The following is an 18,333-nucleotide window of genomic DNA, read 5'->3' on the forward strand; positions in this document are numbered from 1 at the left end:
CCCCTCACCCCACCGTGAGCTCACGTTCTCTTACAAAACAGTTGGAGAAATAGCCAAATGTATAAACCCTGCTTTAAACAGTCCTGGCTATCTCTGCTGTGTTTCTTATAAACACAAAGAAAAGGCTTCTGCTAAAAAAAAAAATTCATACTTGTAAAAATTCCATCAAGACCATACAGCAAATAAAAAAGGAGCGGATCAAAATCCAACTACTCAGAGATCGTCACTGCAGCATCCTTCTGGACATCCGTTCGTGCACACACGCACGTGCACACATGCGCACCACAGCCCCCCCAGGCTGCCTATGTGGGGTGATGTTCGACGTGGACCTCTCTGTCCTTGCTGTGCTCGCTTCGTGCTGCCTGATTTGCACATGGACCTGACTGTTCCTCTGAATTTGTTGGTTCCACTGGAAAGCATCGAACTACAAGGTGCTTTTTTATTGGAGAGCAACTCTAGAAAGGGGGAGGAAGAGCTTTACTGGGTTGTGGAGAAGAAAAATGCAAACCAACAACCCCACAAGCTCGGGCTTCACGTCCACGTGGGCAGCTCCTGAGGATGTCACTGTCACCCAGGCGGGGCGCGGCCTCTCTCTGTTCCGTACATCTCCCCTGCTGTTGCCCTTGGCTTCTCTTTAAAACTGTCTGAATGTTCAGTGAAAAGAAAAGGTGGGCGGGGAGGGGCTGAGCAAGGTCAGATGCAAGAGCCACTTCTCATCAGGTGGCATCCCACACAGGTGACCGCCCTGTGAGGTGAGCTGGAGCGGGGGAGAAAGCAAGGCCACCGAAGTCACTCAGGTTTCAAGGAGCGGGTTGTGTGGAATTTGAAAATGCATATTCCTATCATAATACTCCTCTATATTTGGACATTTTTTTAAATCTCTGTAACACAAGCTACGCACACACACAAAGGCTGAACCTAAATTTCATTGGCTGTAGAGAACCTGTAAGAAGGGCTCTGTCTAAGGCAACTCCTGGAGTGGCAATGAGGTTACCAGGTCCTCCAGCGACGTGGCTGTGGAAGTTCACCGAAAGAGCGTGAGCTTGGAAGGCTGAGCTCCACCCCTCGGCCACTCTTCCGGGCTTAGACAGATGACTTGGCAGATGTGTCCCCAAAACAGGAGGAAAGTCATATTGACTTCGTTGCCCATTTCCTGCAAGAAATGCCCTCACCGTTCTCTAGCTGTTTGTGCTGCCAATTTATTAGTCAAAGTTAGCAAGTTTTAAATGTGCACTATCTCATAATCCCTTTTGCTAACCAGGTCATGTAAATCCTTTGTGGATTATAAGTCTGCATCATCTCTTTTGTGGAGATTATAAGGAGACTAGCTTTCATCTGTATCTGGGTGGCTTGGACGTGGGACTGAACCATTCAGACAATCCTTCATTCATTCCTTTCCATTCAACCAAGACTTACTGAGTACTTTCTACAAGTTAGTCAAAGTGGGCACACATTAGAGAGGAGGAAACAGACTTTAAATAAGTAAACACAGACAAATATCGACATACACATTATGCAAACCTCTCTGAAAGTTTCGGGTGATTTCTAGTTCAAAGTCTTGGAGTTGGAGCCATCACATTTGGGTCACCTTGAACCTTTGGAGATTGTTCTTACGATCTCCAAGGCTTCTCTGACCCTTGGCTCAGAGAACCAGCCCTCTCTCTCATCTGGTTCAGATAGCTTGCCTGCTCTCCACAACACCTGAGATGCTGAGGACCTGTCAGTGGGTACGTTGAAGAGTACGTACTGTACTGCTGGGGTTGGGGGATAGTGGAAGATGCTGTCAAGACTGAGCCAGGTTTTTTTTTCTCTAACATAGAATGTGTTTATTTATACACATGCCCCTTGAAGAAAAATGAGAAAGACTGGATGTGGGTTTCTTTTAAATGGCCAGGTAAGGCTCTTTCAGAGATGGAAATTGCCAAACTTCTCACTGATTGGGTGTTTTGACTTTCCAGGGTACCCAGAAAATATGCCTTCCCTACAGCCCCACCAAAACTCTCTCTGTGAAGTCCATCTTAAGGTGAGTACAGAAAACTAGAAACCCAAAACAAGGAGACTTTGTACGTTTTTTTTTTTCCTGTGATCACTCTGTTAGCTTTCTATTTCCTTGAGCCTTGGCTACATACCAGACATTTTGCTAAGCACTGGACATGCATTAGTTCTTGTAATATTCACAGCAACCTTAAAATGCAGGTACCGTTGTTATCCCCATTTTATAGGTGAGGAAATAGAGGCTCAGGGAGAAAGCCAGGATCACACAACTGGTGTGTGCTGGACCCGAGGCCCGAGTCCAGGTCTGGCGGGCTCCGAGCATCGCTCTTAAGCATCTCCGCCCTGTGTTAGCTTTCTGCTGCTTTTTTCTTGCATCCATGCAGATACTTTGTTTTTGTAAAGAAAACCAGGAAATGTTTTTCCTTTCATGTTTCTGCTCTATTTTTTTTTTAAGATTTTATTGGGGAATTGGGGGAGGGGAACAGTGTTGGGGAATTGGGGAAGGGGACCAGCCAAGTTGTTGTTCTTCAGTCTTAGTTGTGGAGGGCGCCAGTTGCCATCTGGCTTCCCGTCAGCAGCTCGTGACCTCTAAGCTCAAGGTGCTGTGTTCAATCTTAGTTGCAGGTGGGCATAGCCACCATCCCATGCGGGATTGAACCAGCAGCCTTGTTAAGAGCGCACGCTCTATCCACTGAGCCATCCGGGCGGCAGCTCAGCTCAAGGTGCCCCGAGTTCAGTCTTACTTGCGGGTACGCATAGCCCACCATCGAACAGGCGATCTTGTTACACCAGCTGAGCCATCCTGCCACTTGTTGGCAGCTCAGTGACAGCTCAGCTCGGGCTCAGCGTCACTGGCCCATGTGGGAATCGAACCAGTGGCCCTGTTGCTCAGAGCTTGCGCTCTTAAGCCAACTCTTAACCAACTGAGCCACTCAGCCGGCCCTCACGTTTCTGCTTTGAAATAGAAACTCAGATGTCAGCTAATGCTTCTCAGGGAAGAATATGCTTATTCTTTACCCAACTGAAAGTTAAATGAATGGAACATCTAGGTGCTCCGTGCTCAGCTCCCCCTCGAGCCCCCACCTTTTCCTGTCCCTGTCATCTCTCCCCCATGTTGGGTGGCAACCTCCCCTAGGGAATGCCACCACCTGCATTGGGCCTGTTGCTTTGTTACCGGCTAAGATGTCACATCCCAATCACAGGAGCGTCTGTTTGTCAGGCACTGGGCCAAATGCTTTACAAGCATTCTCTTAGTAAATCTTTAAGCCGATTCCACCAAGTAGCTCTATTATTATCTCCACTCCACGGAGAAGGACTCGGTGCCTCAGAGAGGTGAAGAGATTTTTGACCAAGATCTCACAGCTTGTGACGCTGCAGAGCTGGGATTTAAACCTGGATTCATGTGACACCAGGGCTTGGGCGATTAACCCCCAATGCCATCTCACGGGGACCATGAAAGCTGATCCCCGTGCCTGGTGACTTACTCTCAGCTGCAACTCATACTTGCCGAAGTGTCCCTTAGAGTGGCAGACTTGACCCTAATTGCTAGGGCGGCATCTGGCTGGTGAAAGGGCACTGAGAGTAAAAAAGTACATATCTCATTGTCAAGCTCGATTTGGTCTCCAAATTGCAGATGGTTGCCCCTGCTGTACGCCTCGGGTTTTTCTTCTGAGCCGTCTGAAGCCCGAGTTGAGAGTGTATCAGGAAAGAGGCTCGTATTCTCTTGAAGCGCAGAAATATCCTGCTGCTTCTAAATCTTAACTTGCTTTGAAAGTAACACTTTGAATTACAGTAGCTTAAGACTTCTGTGCATTTTTCCCCCTAAAACGGAGTTCCTCAAGCTCCTTTCTTCTTTATATTTCATGACAAGGGACTTCGTTTAGTGATAATTTCATTTAGTTACATGAGTAGGGCCCTCACATTTCAGCCTGCCACTCATAGCCAGAGCAAGCTTCAGCAAGCAAATATTTTTAAAGTTGTGAAAAATGAAAACTTCTGCAGTTACTGCCAGTTGAGGGAAAGAGTTTGTCTTCATTTGTTACAATCATGAACTTGAAAACTTAAAAGGAAATGAAAATATAAATACTATGGAGTCAGATAAGCCTGAGTTCAAAGCTTGGCTCTATCTACTACTTAACAGCTTTGTTACCCTGGACTGAGCCTCAATTTCCTCGTCTTTAAAATGGGGATAAAACAGTACTTCCCTCATAGAAACTAAAGGAGATAATCCATGGGAAGCATTTAGCAGGGTGCCTGGAATAAGTAAGTACTCTGTAAATAGTAGCTCTTATTTTTACCTTTCACTTACAAATATAGGAATCCCTACTGGAAGGGGCCTTAGAGACCATCCTGTTCATGTCTTTGTTTTACCTCTAGAGCAGTGGTTCTCAACCTGTTGGTCGCAACCCCTTTGGGGGTCAAACGACCCTTTTACAGGGGTCGCTGGGTACTCGTATGTGGGCGTATCTGCATGTGGGCCTGGAGACGGGTAGAGGGGCAGTGTCTCGGTTCCTAAGACCATCGAAAATATGTGTTTTCTGATGGTCTTAGGCAACCCCTGTGAAAGGTTGAGAACCGCTGCTCTAGAGGGACTTGAGCTAAAGGAAGTGAACGTTGCTAGTCCAGAGGAAAACAAAAGAACAACCTTGTTTGAGGATGGTCTTTTGCCCTAAGTGGCAGGGGACTTGCCAAAGGAAGAAAGGTGTATCAGGTCACCTTAATTACATCTTCCTTTACCATGAATTGCTATGTAAATGTCAGCGAATCACTTTTTTAGTAAATAAAGGTGAGATCATGAAGAATTGTCAAGGTTTCCTGAAATGGCTGCTTGCAATTCCTCTCTTATTAGATGAGAGTCATTCTAATAATGATAAATATATCTAATATCTAATAATGATAAATAATGATAATAATAATAAAGGAGAGGGGCCAGTCCTATAAGGAAATTGCCATGTGGTGTCTGGGTACTGTCATATATTCACTCACTGGCTCCCTCCTCCGTGTCTCCTGTGGGCCAGGCCCTCCCATGATGCTCTAGGAGCTATGACTTAACTTCTCTGAGGAACTGAGACAGACCCCACGTTGTCTGAAGTTGCCACCACCCTGTGGCTCACTCTGTCCATTCTGTTGCAGTGCCATGAATCTGGACAAATTCGAGAAAGGCCCCAGGGAAATTTTTCATCCTGAGATACAAAAGGTAACAGAGAACTTCATGATTCATAATTGGATTTGATCACAGGGCTAGATTAGAACTCGCAGGTTGCCCGTGGTCCTGAGCCTGTGATACCCACCAGAGATTCCGATGTGCCAGGTGTGAGGCAGGGGCCAGGAATCTGTGTTTTTCAGAAGTTCTGTGAGTGATTCTGGGGCACCGCACAACCGACACCCACTGAACTCCATGGTCTTCGATCTGTGAACCAAAACGGGGTGTGCTCAGAAGCACCCTATTGGCTTGAGGCCAATCTTTTTACCAAGTGATGTGGAATTGTGTGGATGTGAGATGTTTTTTTTTTAATTAGTAAAATACAACACGTGCTTTTTGAGCACTGACTCATGTAGGATGCTCTACTGGGGGCCGTACAGGACAGAGGGTGTCCAGAAAGCCACCCTGTTTTCTTAGGACTTACTGTTCAGGGAGAACAGTCTGTACTGGGAGAAAAAAACTTGAGTCACGATCGACGTATGATCCATCAGAAAAATGTCAACCAAACTAATCAATTTTGTTCTGAAATTCTCCCCTTGAAACATGGCCAGCACTAGCAGTGTGCCAGCTGTGTGTCAGGGAGCTTCAAGGAGTTGGGTGCACCAGGGCAGGTGACAGGGAAGAGACCAGAGTGACAGGTTGGATTCCATCCGGGAGGACAGAGAACCAGCCAGCAGAGTCTTTCGGCCAAGGAGCGTCAAGCTTAAATCTACATTTTGGCGAAATAGTATGAGGCGGATAGATAGGAAGATGAGCTATCTTTGCTTGTATACCTTCAAAATACAGTTAGCGTTTAAAAGAAAGCTACTGGCTCTCAACTTAGCTAACCCCAAAGGTATAGAGTTGTGAATTCCCCTCTCTTTTGTTTTAATTTAATTTTTAAAATAATATTTGTACCCTGCCTCCACCCCAGAAGGAACTGAGGCAAAAATGGGTATGTGAGGTGAAATTTTAAGCCATACTATGCTTAAAAGTAATTTTTATAGCAAACTTAAAAAGAAATTAGAATTATAAATATGCCAGTAGCAGTGTACCTTTCTTTATTACATCATTTGTACAGGTTATCATTCTTAGTCTTTTCCTTCTTGCAGCCCGGAGGTGACCCCTCACCCCCAGACACTGGGCCCCAAAACCCACGGAGCCCAAGATGCTTCTCTCTGCATCTTGCTGCTGAGCAGGCCCCCTTGGCTGCGTTCATCTCTGCTCAGTCATCCTTACCTGCTTTCTCTCCACCATAAAATAAAAGGGGACAAGAAAACGAGCTATAACCCTCTTCTGTTTGTATCATAACTCGGTGCCTGTTTTTTCACCAAACAAAAGGCACTTCATGCTGTGCCTTCACTTGTGTTTAGACCTTCTTTCCCTTAACAAGGAACTCTTCACGAGCGTTGCCCATCCTCTGCGTGTGTGAGTGTGCACATGAGTGCGCAACTTAGCAGCAGCAGCCCGGCAGCTGTCAGTCAGGTTTCTTTCTGTAGGAAGCTTTGAGCAGCAGGCTTGAGAAAGAGAGGAAAGCGTCCTTGCAGATCGCTGGATCCAAAAAGTAAACCGGAAATAAGCCAATTGCTTTGCGCGGAAGGCATCTTCCCACCAAGCGGGAAGGCGGCTGATGCTATTTAAAAATGTTCAGTGTCAGTTTCTGGCAGCTGTGCTGTAGAAACATTTTTCTTGGCCAGAATCTTTCCAGAAGCAAAGTATGACAAGCCAGGTTTAAAGGGACAGAGAAACCTAGGTGCCTGTGCATTTCTTCCCACTGCTGTGCACCATCTGTGTTTCCAGAAAGCTCTGGTATACTCTGACTTTCCAAAACAACCAGATATTTGATAAAAATCTACAGAGCTAAATTTGAATTTTAAAAGCACTTTTGTGGGGTGGGGGATTGGGGCGGGGGGTGGGGGAGGATGGTGTAAACTTCAGTAAACTGAAGCTTAGCTTTCACAAAAAGTCGAAATGATCACCGTGAAGCGTGGATGTAACTTTTCAAACTTTGTTTGACAGGACTTGCTGGTTCTTGAAGAGCAAGAGGTAAGTAATCTTATGAGGTGGGGTCCCTGCTGTGCTCTGCCTCCATATTTTTAAACGTGCTTCTCCCTTCACCACGAACACAACCTTTTCTTTCGGTCAAACCTGGATTTGCACAGTGTGAGTCCGTTATCACTGAAAGACTTCCCTGACATGGCTTTTCAAGGTATATTTCCAAATTTTCTACGCAGCTAGTTATAAAGATACAAAAACAACCAAGCTGCTTAAATCTGCTTGGAAATATTCAGATTTTAACCTTGTGATCAGGGTAATGAGATTTTCATTTTCATTGAATTAAAGATAGGGTGTTTGCACTTTATTACACACTTGATTTACAGAATGCTATATTTATTTGTGTGTTTCTAGCACCTGTTACCCCACTTTAAAAAAACTTATTGGGTTTTCTAAGTACACAACTAACATAGAGAAATATCCCAAATATTATAAATAGGCAATTGAGTGAGTAAATTATAACTTGTATGTACCATGCCTCTCCGTAAATGGCAATATCGTTCATCCAGTTGCTCGGGCCAAACTTGGAAAAGTCCTTAATACCCTATATCTAATCCATCAGTACATCCTGTTGACACTTCTTCAAAATGCATCCCTAATTCAAGCATTTCTCAATGCTTCCATCACGACCACGCTAATCTGTTGACACCACCCCCATCATCTCTTGCAGTGCCTCCAACTCGTCTCCCTGCTTCCCACGCTTGCTTTCTATTCTAGTTTTCATGCAGTATCCAAATGGTCCTTTCAAAACATGTCAAATCAGGTCATCCCTATGCTCAAAACTGTGATGGCCTCCCGTCCCACTCAGAGTAGAGCCCAGTGTGCTTACCATGGGCTGCTGGGGCCCGCATGCCCCAGTCCTCTACCCCACACTATCCGCAGTGATTTCCTTATTCTCCCACTTTCTCAGGAAGAGCCTGCTGTGCCCATGCTGGGGATGCTCTTCCCAAGATGTCCTCATGGGGCACACCCTTCCCTGATCACCCTAAATTAGCACCTCCTGCCTCTCACCCTCTGCCCTTCTACACGCTTTGTTTTTCTTCTGGGCACATGTATTTTCATGTATTTGTTTATCTGTTGCCCCCACTAGAATGTAAGCACCATGAGAACAGGGGCTCACTCAGTTTTGTTCACTGTTGGATCCCCAAAACCTAGAACAGTGCATACAGACAGAGGGCGCAGACTAAATATTTGTTGGTTGAAGATGTGAATTACGTAGTGGTTGAATGAACTATGAAATATTTTGATGCCATTAAAAAGAAAGACCCTTATTTACTGGCATGAAAAGATTTCCATGACCTAATATTTACTGAAAAAAAAGGAGCAATTCACAAAGCATTCCTTACAGTATAATCCCAATTGTTTTCATAAACAAAGATTTATATGTATATTCATTTGTTCAGTCATTCATTGATTCAACAAATATTTATTGAGCTCTTAGCATGTGCGTACCATGTACTAGTTGAGGCATTGGGGATACACTGATGAACAAGACATGGTCCCTTCTTCATGGAGTTTACAATCTGGTGGATAAGACAAAGTAAACAGATAAACAGACAAAACATAAACATGGTAATAGCCACAACCCGAGAGCTGTGACAAAAGTATTAATATAACAAGGCAGCTGACGTAGGATAAGGAGCAGGTCCAGTAGGTCCGCCACACAGAACAAACAGGCAAGGTTTCTCTGAGGCAGTGACATGTCAGCGATTCCTGAACCTGGGGATGTAAATGCAGAGAAGGGGGCTGAGAGGGTGCACCCCAGACTGTGGGCAGGAGTCACTTTGGACAGGGCAGTGGGTGGGATGCCTCAGGGAGCGGGCAGAGGGGACAGCTACGTTTTTGTCTATATATTATCCATGTCTGAATCATGCATGTCACTCCTGAACTCGTGAACTCCATATATGATTTGTAAAGGGCAACAAATACAAGTAATACACATTTCTGAAAACCACAGGTGTTAATATTGGTCAACATTGAGATGAAGGGGAGGAAGTCACACCCCAGTGTCCAGCCTGGTCACTTGGCAGTTTTCCTAAATAACGACCAGCCCATCTCATAACTGTGTATGCTTTGATGATAAAATGAAAGTCACCACCTTTTGTTGTCTTATTGTAAGGGCTCTGTGAATTTCAAGTTTGGGGTTCTTTTTGCCAAAGACGGGCAGCTCACTGATGATGAGATGTTCAGCAACGGTGAGTGTCCCCACCCCCTTTCCGCTAACAGGAACCCCGCTCTGCCTGGCTGCGGTTCTGACAATCCAAACTGAACTTGCCTGTTGAGTTGGAGTCTTTACTGCCAAGAAACAGCCCGTAGTTTTATGAAATGTTGGGGTAAATTTTCAGGGTAAATTTTGTAGGGCATATGTTGCCCAGCTTTCTCCATTCGATAAATATTTATCAGCCACCTAATTAGTACCAGGCGCTGGCACCAGAGAGGCAGGCTCCCTGGAAAATTACATGGAATCTGAAGAATTTGGTTCTACGTAGTCTGAGTGGCAGAGGAGGATGTTTCACTGTGCTTTTCGGGTTGGGAGAATTATAAGATGATGCCCCGTTCTCATTATTTAGCACTTTTCATGTTAAATGCCTGTTGATGAGTAATGGAAACAGTAACAATGTTTTCATTTTGCAATACTAAACCCCCCTGATCCCAGGCTGGTGGGGGTAAGGTTGGTCGGTCCAATTCTGTAGTTTTCCCTGCCTCGGATGCCTGGGAGTTGTGGACCCCCCTACATGGGCCCCCAGACAGAGGAAGCATGACTTCTCCATTCTTTCCTGCTGCACACGTCTGCAGCGTCTAGCTAACTTTCACGTGACTTCAGTGCATAATTAGAAAATGAGGGCAAGTTGATACCGTAACTTCCTCCACATTTTACCTCTTCCTACAGAAATCGGAAGTGACGCTTTTCAAAAATTTTTAAACCTCCTGGGTGACACAATCACTCTAAAGGGCTGGACCGGCTACCGCGGCGGTCTGGACACCAAAAGTAAGCTTGCCTATTGATTTCTTCTGTTGTCCTTTGTATAACTTTTGTCTTCAGCCTGATCTGTATTTGAATGTATACCCAAGATGGGGGAAGGGATGAGCTAAGAGGATAAGAGGGATTCGAGCATCACACCCAGACTGGCACAGGGTCACTGGACACGTTTGGTGGCTCCATTGAGCTTGACCAGACCAAGTCAGCCTTCACAGTCCCTTGGGGTGGCGGGAGTCCTGGTCCACCCATGAATTCTTACCTCAGCATTGCAGGATAGAGCAATGGGTAAACCCATGTCGTCCCTGCCCCTCTAGGAACTTATAGTCTAGCGGGCAACACAGACATTAAACAGATAATTATCAAATAGTTTAGTACCAAGTACTTGGATGAACTAAGAAGAAAAAGTACAGAATGCCATGGAGGCATTTGACTAATCTGGGGGATTAGATAGAGAAGGCTTCCCAGGAGGGAGTGGTGAGTGGGAGTGATTTGAGTCTTGAAGGGAGAAGCGAATTCCAAGCAAAGAACATTGGAGAAGTCCCTGAGGCAGGAAAGAGCACCATATGTTCTAGAAGCTAAGAGAATACCTGTGTCACTGGAGGAGGCAGAGGGACTAGGGAGAAGGGGAGAGTGATCCTGCTGGGAGTTGGAAATCACATGAATAATTTTGGATTTTATTTTAAATGGAATTGATGTCATTAAAGGGCTTTCAGTAGGGGCGTGATAGGATCAGATTGTACCTTTGAGCAGAAGGGGCTGGCTGCCTGTGGAGAATGGCCCAGAGGATAGTTAAGAGGCTGTTGCCTCAGCTGAAGGAGAGGAAGGGAGGGTGGATGGGAGAGGAGCAGACCTGGGGCCCAGAGTGGTTTTAAAGGTAGAACTGACAGGATCCACCCGTGGCTGATGGAACACGGGATAAAGAGGACAATAAATCACAGAGGACACCTGGCTCCAGCAGTGAGATCGGGAACATCCGAGGGGAAGCAGTGTCGGGCTGGGAGTCTGAGGGGGGTGAGATCACAAGTTTAGTTGGAAACACTGATGCTCTCTTATAATTGGGTAGCATTTCTAGTTTTTCCCTGTGCTTTTACTCCTGTCGTTTCATCTGCTCTTCATAGCCAGTCTTTGAGGTAAGCCAAGCAGGGAGGCAAGGCTCATGTGGCCTAAATTTGAGAGGCTTTGAATCCGGGTTCTCTTACCCCCGGGAGCCTCATCTCTCCGCCAGCCCACGTGGGCGTCGGTTCACAGATCCTCAGTCCAGGTGTCGGGCCCCAGCTTCTCCGCAACAGGCTTCATGCACACGTGGTGAAGCCGGGCATGCGCACATGTTCATCGCCCCCTTGCCGACTGTCAGCCTCTGCTACCGTCATAACTACCGTCCGTTGAACACTTGGTGTGGCCAGGCCTTCTGCCGAGTACTTTACACGTAGGATCTGGTCAACATCCCTACGAGTTAGATACAATTTTTATCTCTAGTTTCCAATTGAGAAACTGAGGCTCTGAGAAAGGTGAGGTGACTTGTCCAAAGGAACATAGCTGATGAGAACTGGCATCCAGGACTAACTCCAAAGCCCGTGCTTTTCTTCGCTACAGAATTTCGCCAGTGTTTTTTTGTTGTTGTTGTACGGGCAGGATAATTATTTGCGTGTCTACTTGTGTTCATTTTGTCCCGGTAACCAGAAGGCAAGCAATCGTAATGTACTCTCGTTTATAGCCCGGGCTTCTCATGACCTCCTCCACTTGGAGGTGAGGCATGAATGAGACAGCAAGCGACTTAGAGAGGGCGGGAGGGGTCTCTGCACATGGGCAGGATCCACGCTGCCGCTTCCCCTTAGGTGGGCAATCTAGAATAACCTTTGGGACTGGACTGGCTGTCTGCACAGAGAGAGCGTTTCCTCTCGGCCTCAGAATTCTCTGCTCCCACCAAATGCACATTTTGTGTTTTACAGATGACACCACAGGGACACATTCAGTTTATACTGTGTACCAAGGGCACGAGATCATGTTTCATGTGTCCACCATGTTGCCGTACTCCAAAGAGAACAAACAGCAGGTACGTGTGAACACATAGATGTCAGATCGTGGCCTGACCGTGGAGAAGGCATCGTTAGGACTCCACAGAGTTAGAGAGCACACAGGTTACCATGTGAGCTGAGCGGCAGGCACCAGTTTAGGGATGTTGCATAGTCTGTATATTTGAACTTTAAACAGGCCTTAAGAAGAACGATCCTCACTGATGTTATCCCTCAAAGAAATAAAGGGTCAGAGGTAACAGCATGCATGGGAATCTGTGTGTGAACATGTGTGTGTTTGCATGTGTGTGAGTGTGGTTTTATGGACCTCTGAGAGACTGTTTTGCAGATGTGTCGCCTTTTCTCTGTGACTTCTCTCAGTGTGTCTTGTCAGAACGAGATTATCCGGAACATCAATTGAGTCGGGTCCTGAGTAATGGCTGGCAAGTGTTTTTCAGGTTAATGAGTGGCGCGTGGGCTGGGCCATGTTGGGGAAAAAACTGCCTGAGACACTCCTCACCCATCCCAGGGTGTTACAGTTGTGAAATGTAAAGGTGCTTTGGGGTCATGGCAGGGCAGGGCAGGGCAGGAAGAGCTAGTTTGATGGTTTGGGACCTGGATCAGGAGCTGGTGGGTTGTCCTGCAGGCAGTGGAGACCCACTGGAGCTTGTAAGTTTTTTCTGCCTTCAGAGACTAACTCGGGAAAGGACAGGTGGACGCAGGAAGTGCCTGAGCCCAGGAAGACCCCTTAAGTGGCTGAGAGTTACCGCCTACAAGGAGGGTACCTGGATGATTGCCACCAGGCTCCACCTCCTAGGGGCTGAAGCTTCTAGGCTCTTGGGGTCACGTGGAAAAAAGACACCAAGCTGGCCTTCCTCATTATTATAAACTGTATTGCCCTCTTACATCTCAATAATAGCATCACAAAACTTTCATTGAAATATCTTACAATCCTCCTCCTCCCCGAACTCCAGCCTTTTCAGCCCTGTGTATCCACCATCACTGCCCGTGGCCCGTGCCAGAGAGTGCGCTGGCCAGAGAGGCCGGAAGAATGGATGCACCAGTTCAGCCTTTGCACAACTCAAAAGCCTTTAACTTTATCTTCTGAGGGGGCTGTTAGCATATTAAGGTGTAACAGCACTCACCAGGAGCGTGGAAATGTTCTCAGATGGGCCCTGGTGTTCTTAACATCTTGGCTGGCTCCCAGGTGGTGCTTGGGACCAGCCTCAATCAAAGCTATACACTAGTCTCTATTACCAGAAAGGTGCTGCGGGTGGGAAGAGAGACAAAGAAGTGCAGAATGGTAGTGAACCTTAATAGTGCCTGACCGTGGGGGAGCAGAGAAGGACCACCAACTGGGAAACTCTCTCTGTAACCTGTCGTGGTCTCTTGGGGGCCTAAGACAACAGTCAAAAAGTCAGAGGCTAGTCTGGCTCATATAATCTTGGTAGCTTTTTGACATCCAGAACACTAGTGGAACAGTCTGAGCCACATTCCAAACCTGATATAAAGAAACAGACTCACAAAGATTGTGTAGGTTCCGGTATTACAATAACTTCTTCCATCTCCCCCCTCTCTCCATCACCTACCAAACCATAAAGGGAGGGTGTGTTGAGGTTTGCCTCTCTGCAGCCTCTGTTTCTTCCCCACATCCCGGGATGTCCAGCACCACTAACACCTTCTGGTCCCAGCATTCCACACCCTGACAGCAGCATCTAGTACTGGATGAAAGGCTCTCTGATCAGCCAGATCTGAGCCAAATCCTCTAGCTCTGCCATGAACGAACTCTGTAACCTTGAGCACATTTTGTGCATTGCCACGCCCCCAGCTCAGTTCTTGGTCCTCTTCTCTTTTCTTTCTACACTTATTCACTCCCTTGATGATCTCATCCAGTCTCGTGGCTTTAAATAGCTTTTATATTCCAGTGATACCAAAATTTACATCTCCAGCCAGACTCAATGGGCCAAACCCAGGTACTGCCTGTTTTGTTAAATAAAGTGTGTTACTAGAACACAGATCTGCCCGCTCATTCACATGTTGTCCATAGCTGCTTTTCAACTGCAAGGGTAGAGCTGCATGGTCACAAAGAGATAATATGATCTACACAGCCAAAAATATTTTCTGGCCCTTTACAGAAAAAAAATGTTTGCTGACCACAAGTCTAGGTGGTCCTTTTGGAAAGGTCAACCGGGGTTAGATTAGACAGGGCCATCGTTTTCACTGAGTATATGCTTCAGAACTGGCTAAGGCACTTCTAAAAATATACATGTTTGAGCCCCATCCGCAAGGAATTCTAATGTAATGCCTCTTATTTGGGGGCCTTGAATGTGAAGCTAAGGAGCTAAAGTAGGAGTAAAGGTGAACATGATCAGAGCAGCAAAAAGGGAGGGAACGGAGGCAAGTAGGCTAGTCAGGAGGCTTCCGTAAGGATGGACAAGCGGAAACGTGGGCCTGAACTGGGAGAGGGGCAGCGGCGATGGATCGGAGAGCCAGGAGACAGACGGCTGGTAAAATAGGGGAGGCAAGAAGTCAAAGGTGACTGAAGTTCGGGGCTCTGTGATCGCTGTGCTTGGTCGTGCTGTGTTAGGGTGTTAACTGTGTGGACGTGCCCCGTTTGAGTGACGTTCTCAATGATGATATTTATGCTTATTACCTCCAGGTGGAAAGGAAGCGCCACATCGGAAACGATATCGTCACCATCGTGTTCCAGGAAGGAGAAGAGCCTTCTCCCGCCTTTAAGCCTTCCATGATCCGTTCCCATTTTACGCGTATCCTGGCCCTTTGTGAAACGCTCCGGCTTAGCGAGCTATCGGTCAGCCTCACTGGGCTTAGAAGGACCATCAAGCCAAAAGTTATAATTGACTTGCATGTTATAATTGTTTTGCGTTGCTGGACTCTTAGATGTTTTTCTCTTCAAAAACCCCTTTGGGGATTTTTTTTTTCCCTCAGCATTGATCCCTCTTCTCTCTCCATCCATTGAATGGATGGATTAATTCCCAGAGAATTCTTGATTTCAGAAATATCCTCCCTTTCTTCAGGTAGTCTATGAAATGAGGGAAACTTCCTACCATCCATCAATAAGAAAAGAATTAGAACATAGGTAGTAAATCCACTGAGAAATTTGCTTTAGTTATAAAAGCTGCCAGTAAAGATGAAAAGCCAAAATAATGTTTCTTTGTTGATTCTAAGCCCTAGTAATAGCTGTGGCACTGCCTTCTCTTGAGATTTGAGGAATCATAGAATTAGTCATATTTTTACTTGCTTCTGCTCAGCTTCCTCTAGTCCCTATTTAGCTCATATTGCCGGCAGGTTCTACTAAAGTTCTCTGTAACATCCAAGCTCAGCTCAGTCAGACGGGTATGGGACGTGGGCGTGGCCATCCCAACGTTGCTCTGGGTCACACGCCATGACAGTTAAAACCAAAGGTGGTGCCTCTACTGGTTGTGCATAATCAGAAAAAGGCAACTATTAATAATAGGCATTTTCAGAATGAAGTCTGGTCTAGTTGTTCATGGTCCCTGGAGACTCGAATAAAAAGGTTGGGAGACAGGACCCTTGTGATTCATTGCTTCGGGAAGTAGGCTGCTGTCCATACGTTCACTTGTTCATTAAACCTAACAATATAGCATGGAAGTTTTTAAAAGTTGAACACTGGCAGATTTCTTCCTTGAGGGCAGGGCAGAAAACACCTACGCATTAGTAAGAGTTGCTTTTGCTCCCAAACACTTTGAGGAATCTATGGCTTTTGAGCCCTTGCTAAGGAAAGCGGGGGGCTGAAAGATGATAGGGGAGGAGGAGTGGGAGAAAGAAAGAAAAGTTGGCTGGAGGTGTGGAACCGTTTTAACCCAGCATGCCTGACACAAGAAAAGTTGATTCTACTCAGAGGCCACCCGCAGTCGCATTGGTTTGTTTTGGTTTGTTTGGTCTACCAAAGCCAGGAGACAGAGGGAAGGCATACTGTAGAAACACGTAAATTGCTTTTCTCTTCCTAATGTGTGAGATGAAACCTATGACTCATTTCCTGTTGGGATGTTTGTATTTCCAGGCAGGGGGATTGCTCTTTTTGCTTGGTTAGCTGCTTAGTTTTTTTAATAGCTTCATTTATATTGCTTTTCTGACTGATTTGGAGATTTAGCACTTTCCCCAAAGGATGAGCACACAGAGGTTGAGCCGATGTCTTCCTGGGCTGTCTCTTTCAAAATCCAGGTTTCATCTCAGCCTAAGGGTAACAGGTGCCCTGATCACCAAGGGCAGGTCTAGGATGATTCTGCCCGAGGAGTTTTCAAAGCACAAGCCATTGACTGAGCATCGGGTTGTTGATTAATTTCCTTAACCGTCACCACAGATATTTTTGCCTTAGTGAGGTATGACCAACAAAATGACAATTACAGGTAAGCAATGACTATCTCGATTGCTTGTTCTAATTCTCATGTTTACTTGTTAATTTGGCATTCATTTTATAAGGCTCTTGATAGAGATATTTCTTTTTTTTTTTTTTTAAGATTTTTATTGGGGAATTGTGGGGATGGGAACAGTGCTGGGGAATTGGGGGAAGGGGAACAGACAAGTTGCTGCCCTTTTGTTCTTCAGCCTAGTTGTGGAGGACATTGCTTCACTGGCCCAAGTTGGCACCATCATTGCGCTCTTCCTGGGTGAGGCAGATCAGTCGCCGGCTTTTTTTTGGACGGCCGCTCACTGCGGCTGCTGGCCGCTCACGCTGGCTGCTGGCCACACACGGTAGCCCATGGCAACCCACTGCCACAGGGACTGCAGCCCACGCCGTCGCCGGCGACTCATGGCAGTCCAGCTCCAGGTTGAGCTGTTGTTCAGCATCTTAGCTGTGGAGGGCAGTGTCACTGGCCCTCATATGTGGGATCCGAACCGGGGCCCTCTGGCATCCCAAGCGAGTTCTTAACCATCGCGCCACTCAGCCGGCCCGATAGAGATATTTCTTGATTCGTTTGATGTGTCCTCATCTTAGAGAACTTTCTTCAAGGCCGCCATCTCTTTTGGAAAAACTTTTCCGTATAGCATTGCTCTGTGCAGCAGCCCCAGGGTCGGAGGTAGTTTGGAATTTTATTGGACTCTTCAGTGGGCACAAAGTTGATGTTTTTGATCTTGACCAGAGTACCCCCTTTTCTGGGCTCCATCCTTTCTGTTTATCCTTCTGTTCTCAAAAACGAATCTGTTAAGAGGTGTCATGATGTTGTAAAAGGGGCATGAACTTTGAGCCAAGTAGATTTGGGCTGGGATCCCAACTCTGTCACTAACTTTGAGGCTTTGAAAAGGGTGTTTCTCTTCTTCAAGCCTCAGGCCTCATCTGTAGAATGAAGGTAATGATACCACCTGGGCAGTATCAGTCTCACTGCCATCTCGACATACCGAGAATGCTGCCGGGTACACAGTGGGTGCTCGGTGGTGGCCTTCACTGCCATTCCTGGGATGCCCCACCTTGCCCACGGCTGGTGGGTTGGACCCAAGAAGGACACAGGGAGACTTGGTCTCTGCCTTAAAGCACATAGGAGACTGCATGGTGGCAGGGGCTCTGGCAGCCCAGAGAATGCGCCTCCTGTGGGATGAATATTCCTAACACATCACATAGGCAACTGGACACATTTAAGGTTCCAACTATTGGTGGTCTCTGAGGAAAAACCAAGTAACTCTGGAACGTTCTCCATGTAGGCTGAAAATCTTTTCAGAAGAGAGTGTGCCGCTCTTTGGCCCGCCCTTGCCACCCCCGCCGGTGTTCACAGACCACCAGGAATTCAGGGACTTTTTGCTAGTGAAGCGTAAGTTCTCTTTTGAAATGTCTTGCATTTCAAAAATTCTGCGTCAGAATACATGTCTTCACATTCTCCCAGGATGCTGTATAAGAAAATATCATCATTTAAATGGCATGAATTCCATTGCATGCCCTGTCAATTCTTCACTTGAAACGTGTCTAGTTTTCTGGGAGTGTTGTGTCAGTTTTCCTGTGTGTCCTTATCTGTACCTACCATCCTACTTACCTTCAAGAAAGGGTCTCGAAATCTGGGGCTCAGGAGGTAAGCAGTCTTTGTGGCGTGCCTGTCGCAGGCACGGGACCACTCCAGGCATGTAGTCCTTTAACC

General features: G+C 46.5%; 1 protein-coding gene across 4 annotated transcripts in view; it reads left to right on the forward strand.

Moving 5' to 3' along the window:
- The window catches only part of GARNL3 (GTPase activating Rap/RanGAP domain like 3), a 132,130-nt gene that overhangs the window by 81,105 nt on the left and 32,692 nt on the right, over positions 1-18,333 (forward strand). For all 4 annotated transcript variants that reach the window (XM_019636485.1, XM_019636476.1, XM_019636502.1 and 1 more), the window contains 9 exons: positions 1,959-2,023; positions 5,128-5,191; positions 7,196-7,222; positions 9,351-9,426; positions 10,122-10,220; positions 12,161-12,264; positions 14,883-14,991; positions 16,569-16,614; positions 17,906-18,012. In XM_019636485.1, coding sequence (XP_019492030.1) covers positions 1,959-2,023; positions 5,128-5,191; positions 7,196-7,222; positions 9,351-9,426; positions 10,122-10,220; positions 12,161-12,264; positions 14,883-14,991; positions 16,569-16,614; positions 17,906-18,012 — 697 coding nt within the window. The remainder of the gene's footprint in view (positions 1-1,958; positions 2,024-5,127; positions 5,192-7,195; positions 7,223-9,350; positions 9,427-10,121; positions 10,221-12,160; positions 12,265-14,882; positions 14,992-16,568; positions 16,615-17,905; positions 18,013-18,333) is intronic.

The sequence above is a fragment of the Hipposideros armiger genome, unplaced genomic scaffold (assembly GCF_001890085.2).
Source record: "Hipposideros armiger isolate ML-2016 unplaced genomic scaffold, ASM189008v1 scaffold_3, whole genome shotgun sequence".
In the NCBI taxonomy this organism is placed as follows: domain Eukaryota; kingdom Metazoa; phylum Chordata; class Mammalia; order Chiroptera; family Hipposideridae; genus Hipposideros; species Hipposideros armiger.